A 13,825-nucleotide genomic window follows, 5' to 3' on the forward strand; every position below is an offset into this window, starting at 1 on the left:
ACTCCATAGGGTCCAATTTATAATACTGAATTGTGAGGGAGAAACCCCCTATCTTGAGAGTATTTGAGAATAAAGTCTACATATTAGAAATACTGTAGAGATAATGCTTCTAAGTTTCTGCTCACTTGCAGATTCTAGAATACCACAAAATTGCATGATCATTGGACAGAAAAGAATCTGGGCAAAATTATAAATTAGGAAACATACATTCAATGTTTTCCCCCAAAGCATCCAGGCTCTGGGACTGCCTTATGACAGTTCAGCCTTTTGATAGTTTAGGGATGGTCCCCTAGGCACACGCACACACACGCACATGATGCACATGCACACATACACACACATGTGTCCTTTTTTGGAAGTGGCCCATACTAAAACCTTGGGAGCTTCTCACGCTTCAACCCCAATGTCCCATTCCTCGGTTGAAAGGGCACTTCCCAGAGAGGCAGTGTAGTGAAGTGGTTGAAAACACAGATGTGACAACTCACAATGGTAAGTGACTTTGGGAAAGTTATTTAATCATTCTGAGTTTGATTTTTCCTGTTGTAAAAGGGAAGGGAAAATTATAAAGTAAACAAATTATAGTCTATAATTACAAATTATAGACTAAACAAGGCAAAGTTTGTACAGTGTTTAGTATAGAGCCTATAGCACAATAAGCATTCAAAAAATAAAAGCTATTGTTTATTTCCTTGTTTATGACCATTATTGTTTTGTTGCTCTATACATTTTCTTGCTGATGTTGTGTTGATTCTCTGTTGATGTGTTAGGTGGTTGACACTGTACTAAAGTGATGTGTGCTGTCATAATCATCCACTACCTTGCCCACTAGGGCAGGAGATGGGGCTGGTCTGTTCCCACCGCTACTGTGCTTCTTCACTTACCTAATGGTCAGTTTGGGGGTCCTTTGGCTCCCCTTAAGTCACATAAGAGAGGTAACAGCCTTGTTTTTGGGGGACCAACATGACCTGGGAACACACAGGTTCCTTTCAAGTCTGTAGTCATTTTTGATTGCCATCTACGCAGCCTTTTCTTTTTCTTTCTGTTTTTGTTTTGATGCTGCTTATGGGTATTGGAGACTGAAATTTCTTTTACCTATATAAATCAAGAGTAAAAAAATACCTAAAACAAAGACCCTATCAATTATATATTTGAGGAAAACCATGGGCAAGCATAACTAGTGGGCTGAGAGAGGATGTGGCATTCTGCAAGCAGGTATCATGATCACATGTATAAAATTCATTACTTCTTACCTGAATTGTCTGGTGAAGATGATTTTCTCTTTTGGCTTCATACTGCTTGCTCCATAGATATTGTATCTGGTTTTCCAGAATTAAGAGTCCAGAGTTATCCAGAAATAACATTTATTAATCAACAGTAAAACACACAATAGAAAAGGCCTTATAAATAAAACTATATATTTATAATGCTTTATTTTTTTTTGCTCCAGTACTCCACAAAACATTACAGACAGTAACAAAATAATTCAATAAATATTAAAAACTTTCAATAGAATTATAGGACACTCTTTATCATATGTGAGCATCAACAATGCCACAGCCATTAGATACACTATTAAACACAGTCATAGATATCTTTCTTGAATAATGGACATAATAAATTTTTTATCAAGGAGTCATAACATTTACACATATCCATACACAAGAGAACAGCTCAGAGGAAATGAAGCAGACTCCCCAGTGACCTGGGTTCATCTGCCTGTACATCATTTAAAGATATTACAGTGTTAACAGGATAGAAGTCAACACACTAAAGAGAAATATTAGGATTTGCTTGGGGTGGGAGGAATGAAAGTAGGGTAATTAATGAAAGCTGCTTACATATTTTCCATTGCTCTCTTAGCAATATGCTCCCTTCCCTTTTCTGCCTTTTCTTGGTTGAGGTATTCCAGCACTTTCATTAACAGATCTTCATCCAAGTACTGCCTATTTGGAGTATCATCATTCTTCGGGGGCCCCACAGGGAACCTTTTGCTCACCGGGGCCAGCTTGTCAGTCTCCTGAGAGCTGCCTTGATTCAAATGCTCTTTGATGGCCTGCTCAATTTGTTCCTCTTCCTGTAGGTCATCTTCAGATGAGCCTTGACCAGGAACTCGCTTCACTTGGTTTGAATTAATGATCTCAGGGTATTTAACTAGCATCCTGGCCAAGTACTCACCTAATTCTTGATCCTTGTCATTCAGGTTTTCATATGCCATCTGTCTATTTTCAACATATGGCATCCAGGCAGCTTTGGGAAGCTGGTTCGATCTAGATCTTCCAGGACCATAAGGGAGCCTTGGCAGAACTTTCTCCTGGTTATATGGATTGGGAAAATATGAAGTTTTCTGATTTGCTGCACTCTCCATCCCTAAAAGATTTAAAATATCCTCAACACTGAGCCCATCTGGTAGGGCCTCAGTCCCAGCACGACCAACTGTTTTAGGGTAGCCACTCTTGGAGAGCATCTTATTTTGGAACAGGTCTGGATGGTCTAAGTCAGCCTCTGAGATGTCATCTAGGTCAACAGGAAGGTCAAGCTCCCGCTCCGGTTCCACTGATCCATTAGGCTTCTCCCCAGTTTTGAGCATCTCAATTAAGTCTTCCGGGGGTATCTGTAAATTCCTTGAGATTTCAATCAGCTGATAAATAGACTGAGAATCAAGAGGTTTTTCAAAAAGCCTGGTGGCCCTTTCCCCATTTTGCCCATTCTGTAACCTCCCACTTCCTGCAGCATTTACTAACCTTTTCAAATAAGTAATTACTTTGGAGACATCATCTGAGAGTTGGTCTTTACTCTCTTTCCGAAGATCTTCTTCCTGGATGCCAAGCTGCCCAGAGCGTTTCACCTCATCGTTGATTTGTTCATTTTTTTCTGTATTCTCTTTGCTGTCTCTCACCTCTTCCTGGGTTTGACTCTCTATTTTCTCCTCTACTGGGTTCCAATCTTCTCCCCCCACCACATCTTCATAGGCAATGTTATTAGCCTTGTAGATATCATCTTCATCGTCTGTATAAAGTTTTTGCTCCTCATCCATCCTCTCACGTTTCTGGTTGTTTGGTCCTGTCAGTTTCCCCAGCTCCTGGAAGACAGATTCCAATGTAGCAAGACTTTGAGGAGTATATTGTTCCTCCACTATTTCATTTGTGCGTTTAAAGGGGTTATCCCTGGAATTCTCTTCATACATAGGAGGGAATTGCATGTGCTTGAGCTTTCTTTCTGGCCACTGCTGTGTCTCATAATCATCACTCATGTCTATTGGAAAGTTCTTTTCTGAATTCAAGGCATGGGGCTTATTTTCTTTTGGTACAGACTGAGGCTCATTTTCAACCTGTCTCAAAGCTTCAAGTATTATTCTCATCCAGTCTTCTTCACTCAGTGAATCTCTCTCAGGCAAGTGACTTTCATCGCCATTTTCTTTTTGCTGAAGGGGGACGGAGACACCTTGGTAGGGATTATAATCTGGGCTGCTTTCTTCCTTATGAGCCTGTTGCCGGAGCTTTTCTATGTACTCCAAAGCCCTGATCATTTCAGGACTGGGAAACTTTTGGACATTTTCCAACCTGAGGTCTGGTTCTTTCTGAAGCAGCTGGTTTCTCTGAAATGAAGCTGCTTCAGCCCCAGAGATGAGGAAAATTAAAGGGATAAGAGACAGGGCTGCTCCAAGCCAGTGGGTCTTTGCTTCAGCCATGTTTGAAAGATTTCCTTAAAACATAGAAAATATGAGTTAACACAAATGAAACAAACTAGAAGACACTATAGCAAAAGAAATAACTGATCATTGAGGTGAGAAAAAAAAACATAGTAGATATTATTTCACATTAAGCTTAGGATAACTCTTTTTAAAAATTCATGAATATTTTCTACATGATTCCCACAAGCAAACCACAGGAATCTTTAGCAAAATTATTACTCATTCACCAAAAACTTGCATAGCATTCTCTTAATTAGAACAACAGCAAAAACACTGATATGAGATTTTTCAAATTTTATTTTTTCATTTACAGAACTTGCAGTTGGATGTTTAGTACATGTTGTTTCTTTATAATAAAGCAGCAAATACTTCCCAAGATGTTTTGATTATGTTATATAGTGAAGTCATTGGCAAAATAATGTGTTGGCTTAATTTAAAACACGCATGTACACATACACGCCCACAAACTATGTCCTTAAAGTTGTGTCAAAAAACATGTGGTTTATTTCCTGAAGTGTCCATCTAATTTTGTTGTTGAAACACAGCAGCAGTTACATGACCATATATGACAAAGTGATTCTGTTATATGTCAATCATACTGAATTACCTTGTGGGGAGTCCTATCCACATATATTTTTCAGAAATAACTTGTTCTCAATCTGATAGCAAATCCAATGATCCATAAATAACCTCTAGAACACAGGTCTTCTCAGATTCCAGCCAGTTGACTAAACCAATGAAGTTTCTTTTTGTGTAAATGTGCTAAACCAATAAAGCATTTTAAAATCTCTTTGCTCCATATTTCTTCTAATAATTTCTATTATGACTGTCTTGCAAAATGCAATTGTGGTTATACTTTTCATCAGCCCTCAAGAGTGCATAGTAAATAATAACAGATGCTACAGAGAGAACATAAGTTTTTTTAGCTAGTCTATTTCTGAACTTGTGAGTGTTCAGATTCAGTTTGTCTTATGTCTGTGTCTATTTTGGTATGGACCTGTGAAATCTTAAATCACTCATACTGTTTAGAAAAATCTTAAAATAACCACTATGTAAATCCCAATTCAAATAAACACAGATGATGTGCTGAATTCTTCCTACTTAAAAATCTCCATTCATTTTTTCTCCAGTGCCTTAAAATCTCACATAGGAATTGGTAAGAGGATTAGTTTTTATGTGCCTTACATTTAATATTGCTAACATTGAAAAAAACTATTTTAATATTTGTTATTTTGTTGTAAACAGAATGAATGTAAAAGGAGTTTATAAGTTTGTTCATATCTTTACCAGATCATGGTTTTGTGATAGATAAGCTAAGTTATATGTATACAATTTTCTGTTAGCTTAAACATCAATTATAGAAAATACCATTGTTCACAAGATCATATTGACGATTTTGTTTCCAGTTTTTTAGAGCCCAATAATGGCTTAGTTATGAAAACATTTTAGCATACATATATATTTATTTAAATGATTCACATTTACCAGAATACGTAATTTATTGAAAGAAAAATCTTGAAAGGCATTTGAGAGGATACTTCCAAAGTATTTATTATAAATGCACGTTTACTATAAGTAATTTTATTCATAAAATAATGAGGTTCAAGTAAAAATAAATTATGCACTCTTGTTTATATTATTTCAGGATTAATTTAGCTTTGGTAATCAATTTTCAACATTGGGATTTGAAATAATAATCTTAAAAACCTTATTGAACTTATTTTCTCTGAAACCACAATACTGAAATAGTCTTAACATATGGATTATATGCTTATCTTTAAAATAATTATCTTGGAACTGCACTTTGCTGTAAAGTTGAAGCACAATACTCCTTGCAGTTGTTTACACCACAGCCTAACAAGTGCTACCCTTTGCTTATCTATTCTGCTTCAGTTTGAATGACATAGTTACTGCCTTTGAGTGAGACCCAAAGGATTTTTTTCCCAGGTAGCAGCCCTTTCAAGTAGTAAAGATGTTTCAACAGCTCTACTACTCTCTATAAGGTTTGATTTAAAATTGAATTTTCTGAAATCCAAATAATTAGAACATATTTTTCCCCTGACAGCTATCATCAATATCTCTCAAGTTAAAATGTCTTTTCTGTTGAAATCAGACTAGAGCATTGACACATGCAGGTGACTATATATAATTTAAGCAATTCAACTAGTTGGGAAACAGAGAAAAAGAAATACTTGTCCCAGACTTTAACAACATATTGAACATCCTCTTTAAATCAAATTATAGTAATAACAACAATTTACAAAGTTATTAATATTTTCATCATGTATTCAAAACTATCATTTCTCTGTAATTCATGGTCACAACGAAACTATAACCCCAGATAATATTTTGCCCTAGAAAAAGGAAGAATCCAGTGTTCAGGAAAATCCTAAGTTAATACCTTAGGACTAAAATTAGGAGATAATGATGTAAGCTCTTTCAAATATACAAGTTCAGAAAAGAATTTTATATGGTTAATTAATTCAGAGCTCTTGTGAGATGAATATCAAAGAAAAAAAAAACTAGTTCCAAAATTGGTTGGCTTTGTGACTAACATGCTTAACAGCCTTTGAATCATTGGAAACCTACTGTTAAGAATATTAAACATATAAATTACGGCCCTGGCTTCGTATCTGGCTCTTAGTAGCAGAAATAATAAATTTTGGAAAGAAACAATGTATTGGGCTTGGTTAACTTTACACTAAACTGTGTATTCACACTAAAATCCTTAACTTTTTCACTCCTTTTAATATGATTATCTAAATAACATTCTGGTTGGTAAATATCCAACATCAAGTAGTATAAAGCATAGACCCGATCATGTATCTACACATATGTAGTGTCCTCACATCGGCTGATGAGCAGCAGGTTGCTATTCAGTTATCCTATCACATAAGCTTGCCAAACAGTCTTTTTCTCCTCAGCTAGGAATTAAAAGAAGAGCATGCATATTAGAACTTTCCAGTAAATCAAAGAGAAAAGCAGCCTTACCTCTTTTTGTTTATATGGCAGAGGAGCTCCACAGCATGTTCCTCCCCGTTCTCCGGGCGAGCTTCTCAGGCCGTTTCAGCACACGGACAGCTCCTCTGCTTATAGGGAGCTGCTGCGCCTGACTCCGCACTGCCACACTGACGTCACCGGGCTCAGCCACAAACCCCAGCACAAGCGAGCTTTTTCAAAGAACCGAGAGAAAATAATCACTTTATATTAAAAAAAAAAAAAAAAAAAAAAAAGAAAGAAAGAAAAGAAAAAAAAAAGTTGCATGCTTACGCCACCTGTCTTTTTGTGGCAAAAATTGCAGTTTTCCTTTTTCTTTAATCAAAACCTTTGAGACAGAATAAACTGCTCGGCACGATTTCTCTTACAAAGAGAGAAATGTGTGTCAGACAGACATAGCTAATTGCAAGACAATCTCATCTATGTTCTAGCATCTTGTTATAATAGTTTCTTGGGGTCACTGTTGTAATTGTTGTCGTCATTGTTATAAGAAAGTTTTACAGACAAGGATTATTTTTCCATCTTTGCCCACAAAGAAATTACATTACCATTTCCTGGTATACCCAAGATGAATGAAGGACACATTATAAATATGAAAGGCCATATTTCTTATCATGACCATAGCCATCATTCTTTCAAAATCATATTTTTTTGAATAAAACAGAGCGCTGTCTCTCTTTTATATGAGAGTCAACTTTAATAGCTTACATAGTTTTTTAAATGGGTATTTATAAGACTTCAAGCTTAGTAATTAATAGTTCTTTGTATCTCTCTTACTGTCTTTTACAATATCTGATCTCAGAAAGGGAAGCTCAGAAGTTGAGTGCTGATGAAAATACTTTCATCTACTAAAAAAAAAAAAAAAAAAGTCTTTTCACTGTTTGGAAAAAATGTGACACATACGTAACTAGAATTCATTTGCAATCGAAAGGACGTTGTACTATAAATATTTCCCTTCTCCTGTTGAATCAGATGAGTTGAATACCTTCCATGAATGTGAACAATCCAGGGAATAATACAGCAATTAACTCTCAATCTCTCAGATTTATAATTCATAATCATTGCTCTGCCTTGCCAGATAACCTGATTATATATTTCAATAATTTATATAAATATAAATTTTAAACTTTATTTTATTAAAGATATGAGTTTCTAAAAACTGTATATATTGACATATACTTTAAGAATGCAATAGAATCTTGCTATATAAGAGATCCCATGTGTTTCTGCTAAATGAACCATCAGCCACTGATTCAATAAATTGTAATACCTACTAGGTGCCAGATACATTGCTAAATGCACAATTGTTAACTAATACAAAAATGAGTGATTTTTTTTTTTGCCTTTGATGAGCCTTTCATTTAATGGGGATGATATGCAAATAAACACACAATTTTCATATAAATTGGAAAGCAGCAATAGAGAGGTTAGCTAGCAGTATTTGGGACCATTTGGATAGCCAATAGGTTCAACCTAGAAATTCAGGGGGAAGCAATGCCATGGAATAAAAGGCCTAAGCTGAGAGTTCTCACTATCAGGTTTTCTTACAATGATTTCTAACTATGCTAGTACTTTTGAATTCCTTGAAAAAGCAGGAAATGGCTTAAAGTCTTACGGAAAAAATCCTGGAAAAAAAATGCATCTTGATTCTCCCTATTTGATATTCCTAAACGTCTAGGAGATCATCATTTTTGGATTGACATGAACTCATATACACTCAGACTGGGGTTATATGGCCAATTCATCCAACAAATTTTGCCTCATAGTGGTTTTTTAGGGCATGATCAAATGCTGGGTTGAAGAGACCTAAACATGACCCGTTTCTCAAGCATCATCTCAATGGCACCAGTTCATTCACTGACATCCTGAGCTAAGATTGTCTTAAATTTTAACAAAGCCCTGGCTAGCTGCTCTGAGTTTGACCTAATTTTCTGTCCAGCAGCTAGTTCTGTGTGACCAGTTCAAATAATCAGTATCAACACAGCCTTAGAAAACTCGGCAATTATTCTTAAAATGTTGAGTTAGTTCAGTATAGGTCTCAAAAGCCCTCAAGAAAGTCATCCTGTCCAGGCTAATTCATTTATGTGGAACGAAACTTTTTTGGCAAGAACCAGAAGCTACAGTTCTTCCAGAGTCAACGTCTTGCCTGGAAATATCTTCAATCATCCAAAAGACATGCAAAATCTCATTCAAAATCTCCAAGTAGATGTGAGATGCCAGGAGGCTGTTGCTGGGATGGATAGGCTCCACTAGGCTCAAGATGTGGGTAGAACAATAAGCCATTGTGGGCTATTGAATTTCTGCCTATCTTATGAGACTATGATGAATACCTCTCACTTATTGAGTTCTGTTACGGCCCAAGCACTGTATTTGGAACCTAATTTAATCCTCCTGACAACTGTAACAAGTAGGTATTTCATCTCCATTTTACAGATGAAGAAACTAAAGCTCAGAAATAAGTAAGTTGCCCACTATTTTCTGACTCATAATTGGTAGAGCTAGAATTTGAATTTAAGTCCTTTCTGTGGTATTTCTACAACAAAAACTATGATTCAGACACTGCTAGAGATGGAAATACAGAAATAAATATGGGATGAATTTAATCATTAAAGACCCAAGTCCAGAATTGAGTTTCTTTGACAAAAATCCCCAGTTGTCCAGTTGCTTTTCCTGGTCTAAGAAAAGCATAGGCATAGGCCTGGATTTCTATTTGGTGCAGCACCAATGGAAAACAAGAATAAACAGTAGATCACGGCCTTGATGCAATGGGGCATACATCTTCCAAATAAGAGAGCAGTTGTTGAATTAGGACAATTCTATTCACCAGCCTGTTTTTTCAAAATCAGACTCCCCAAACATACTTTTTAACTTTTAAGTTCAGGGGTACATGTGCAGGTTTGTTACATAGGTAAACTTGTGTCACGGGAGTTTGTTGTACAGATTATTTCATCACGCAGGTATTAAGCCTACTACCCATTAGTTATTTCTCCTGATCCTCTCCCTCCTCCCACCATCCACACTCTGATAGGCTGTGTCGTTCCCCTCTTTGTGTCCATGTATTCTCATCGTTTAGCTCCCACTTACAAGTGAGAGCATACGGTATTTTGTTTTCTTTTCCTGCATTAGTTTGCTAAAGATAATGGCCTCCACCACTATCCATGTCCCTGCAAAGGACATGATCTCATTGTTTTTATGGCTGCATAGTATTCTATGATGTATATGTGCCACATTTTCTTTTCTTTTCTTTTTTTTTTTTTTTTTTTTTTTTTTTTTTTTTTTTTTTTTGAGACAGAGTCTCACTCTGTGACCCAGGTTGGAGTGCAGTGGCGGCATCTCAGCTCACTGCAAGCTCTGCCTCCCAGGTTCACGCCATTCTCCTGCCTCAGCCTCCCGAGTAGCTGGGACTACAGGCACCCGCCACCACGCCCAGCTAATTTTCTTTTGTATTTTTAGTAGAGACGGTGTTTCACCATGTTAGCCAGGATGGTCTCGATCTCCTGACCTCGTGATCCGCCTGTCTCAGCCTCCCAAAGTGCTGGGATTACAGGCATGAGCCACCACACCCGGCCTATATGCAATATTTTCTTTATCCAGTCTGTAATTGATAGGCATTTAGGTTGATTCCACATCTTTGCTATTGTGAATAGTGCTGCAATGAACGTACACATGCATGTGTCTTTATAATAGAACAATTTACATTCCTTTGGGTATATAACCAGTAATAGGATTGCTGGGTTGAATGGTAGTTTACTTCTTTGAGGAATCGCCACTCTGTCTTCCACAATGGCTGAACTAATTTACACTCCCACCAACAGTGTATAAGCATTCCTTTTTCTCCACAACATTGCCAACATCTGTTATTTTTTGTTTTTATAGATTTTCCAGTGTGTTATATTTAACATATTTCCAAAAGTTATTAAATTTTTGCCAGTAGTTATTTGTTCTAAAGGGAGCTATTTCTCAAATAGAAATCTATTTGGAGAAGAATTTAAAATTATATATATATACACACACACACACACACACGTATATGTACACACACTTATATATCTCAATAGTTTGTTGATGTAAAATATTTTAGAGCATGTATAAAACATTAAAATAACCTATAAATCTTTGCATCACTGAGCCTGTTTCAAGGAATGATTTAAACATGCCTTACAAAATTTTAATTTTCCTGTTAGGACTAAATTGCCAACTATCATGGCCGCCAAGAAATGAATCTCTATATTGTGAACATTTTCAAAATAATTATGTACTGTCTATAATAATGGATTTTTACAAAATTAGCTTGCATCCTCACCAGGGTGCTGTTAATTTCAAGTTAATCATTCACAATTTAACTCTAAGTAATTAGAACAGATGAGTTTGTTTTTATGACTGGATTTTCTTAAATCTTAGTCATTTTATTCTTTGTTATTCAATTTCACACTTTATCTAGACAAGATTTTGATTTCTATCATTCATACAAGCAATCCTCTACCTTAGTAATCTTTTCATTTGAAACTTCTCCCTCTTACACTTCATTACATTTCTCATTTTGTTTCAATTTACATAAAAGCAATTGAGATCCAGAAAACGAATATGTCTTGTTTCTCCTTTTTCTCCTGTCTGCTTCTTCCCTGTCTCTAACTGCCTCCCTGCCTGCCCTTTCCTCCCATGGAAGACCAGACTCTCACAGAGGAGTCCGGGTGCAGCACGCTTAAGCTGAGGTCCTCCAGCATTCGCCTGACTGTGGCCAGCAAGGAGGGTGTAGTGTCCACCCCGGCCCCTCAGGGTCTTGGCTGCTTGTCCTTGCTCAGTCCTCACTGGCCTGCCTTCCTTCTCTTCTTGTTACATTTTTTTTTCCTTTATACTCCTTGTTTACTCTTTACCACCTTTACCTTTTACTTCCAAAATTTAAATTCCATTCTTAGTTGTAGTACGCTTTACTAACAAATGACTGTTTCTTTAACTCAGTGTCAAAGAAGAGTGAAATATTTTTCCACTTCCCTTGCAAAGGCAGGGCCTGCAAATTGCTGTTTGGAGAACACACAAGTCAGAAACAGGGTATACTTTATTTAATAATGTGACTGCACAGTTTCCCAGACAAAATCCACTAGGTTCTAGGAGGTAGAAACTGTTTTCTATTATTGTACCTTCATGCCAAAAATATGTTTGTGAATCGAGTTGAATTAAAGTTTTCTCATTCCTACTACCAAAGCTTCACACATTTCCTCTTGGAATTTTTTAATCCTCTTACAGCAGCATCCTTATGCAAATGCACTGACTTTATTCATTTGCGTTGCATGCACTGCTAGTAAATTAAGTTTAGGTTTTTTTAAGGATTATTTTCCTCCACTACAGGAGCATTCTGCATTTTTCTAACTTTTGCTTCATTTCGTAAAATATTTTCCAAGTATTTGAGTAAAAATATAGCACATACAAAGAAAATTGAGCTATTCTTAATTCCAGTATTTGTTTATTCTTTGTAATATTTTTGCTCTGCATATCAAGGAACCACATTACTGACAGCCCTAGGTGGACTAGATAACATTTAAGGCTCTTTCTACCCTTTGACCTCTTTACCCTGTGAAATGGGAGTCTGCTGTGAATTTTTTTTTTATTTGTCTAGTAGGTATTAAAATATGATTTTTCTCATAAACCCTCAATAAGAATTGTATAAACCAAATAAACACAGCCTCTTCTCTTCATTGACTTTGGATTCTTGGAACCATCTGGTACTTGGAAGAAAAGCAAGTAGCATTTTCTTAATCTAATACCATGAATGTTTGGGCATCTGCTCCCTCAATGGATTTCGAGAGAAGGAAGTTTGTGCACTGGAAGTTAATTACTTAGCTTAAAACAACACTGAATGTCTCAATCTTTCAGATTCTCCTGGCATAATTGTTTTGTGAATCAATGTTTTCAGCATTTACATGCCAATATTTTAATAACGAATTTTTTTTTTTGCTTGGAAATCTTCCATCTACACTCTCTTACCCCTCCTTTTAATCAGAAGCCCAGAGAGATGTAAGAAAGTCTTCAAGGTTAAAGTGCAGCATCTTTATGGTTAAGTTTAGCATTTTGTGTCCAGGGCTCCCACAGATTCACCAGATGACTTTTCACAGTTCACTTAGCCTTTGTAGGAATTCTGGAGTGCTTTCTATATTGGCAAAATGAATATATCACTTCTGGAGGTAGGGCACTTGCATATATAATATGATGTGGGGAACTGAGAAAAGGCTCCTTAACCCAGAACTTTCTCCCCCAAATCCAGCCAGCCTGTCTGTATTCTACATCACAGATGGTTTGGGGTTTTTTTTAGAATTTTTGGTACAGGGTCCTTAGGAGCTCCATTGTAAGGGATAATTCATTAATCAGTTATTACCTCCTTAGCAGGAATGAGCACACAAATCCAATCATCTCACTACTTTGACAATGAAGAAAGGACACAGGTCCTGTATACTACAGGGGCATGATTAAAAGCATGTATTGGAGTCATGATTCTCAAAGGGTGGTCCCAGGTTAGCAATATCAGCACCACTCGGCAATCTGTTAGCAACACACATTCTCAGACCCCACCCAGAAGGGTTCATTTAGCATAAAACCAAATATAAATGTAAATACATTTGACCTTTCCCCACAGCCTTCCTAGAGACTGGCTCACCAGCCCATTATTTGCTCCCGATTTGGAAATGCTACTGATGTTTGCAAAGAATATCTCTTCCTGGCTTTATAGAGATTTCAAATTGATTCTTGCATAAATACAGATGGGTTTATCTGAGTACAAATTAGCTCATAGATTGCTATGATTGGAAAGATATATAAAATGTCATCCACTTTAACCTGGCTCATTGCTTGCATCTGCTCTGTCAAATTCCTAACAAACAGCCTTGCAGCATATAATATTAAGGTTCCTTAAATACCTCCAAATAAATAGCAACTCATTACCTCCCAATGCTCCCTATTCCACCTTTGGGCAAATTTATTCTCAAGTTTTGTGGGTATTTCCCCCCTTGTATTGGGCTGAAATATGATCTCCTGTGGCTTCACCATGGATCTGAGTTCTGCCCTGGAAGGCTATGTGGAGCAAGTCTTGGTCATCTTTTCCGTCGCCAGAACCAGGCCTCCCCAGCCAGTTTGCTTTTTCTAAAT

The 13,825-nt window shown here is 36.7% G+C and overlaps 1 protein-coding gene across 1 annotated transcript; it reads right to left on the bottom strand.

Moving 5' to 3' along the window:
• Positions 1-1,267: 1,267 nt before the first annotated feature.
• On the bottom strand, positions 1,268-6,780 carry SCG2 (secretogranin II). Its single transcript, NM_001194420.2, is given in 2 exon segments — positions 1,268-3,702; positions 6,683-6,780. A coding segment is annotated over 1 exon segment (1,854 nt). The 5' UTR covers positions 3,689-3,702; positions 6,683-6,780; the 3' UTR covers positions 1,268-1,834.
• Between the last annotated feature and the right edge of the window lie 7,045 nt (positions 6,781-13,825).

The sequence above is a fragment of the Macaca mulatta genome, chromosome 12 (genome assembly GCF_049350105.2).
Source record: "Macaca mulatta isolate MMU2019108-1 chromosome 12, T2T-MMU8v2.0, whole genome shotgun sequence".
NCBI classification, from domain to species: Eukaryota; Metazoa; Chordata; class Mammalia; order Primates; family Cercopithecidae; genus Macaca; species Macaca mulatta.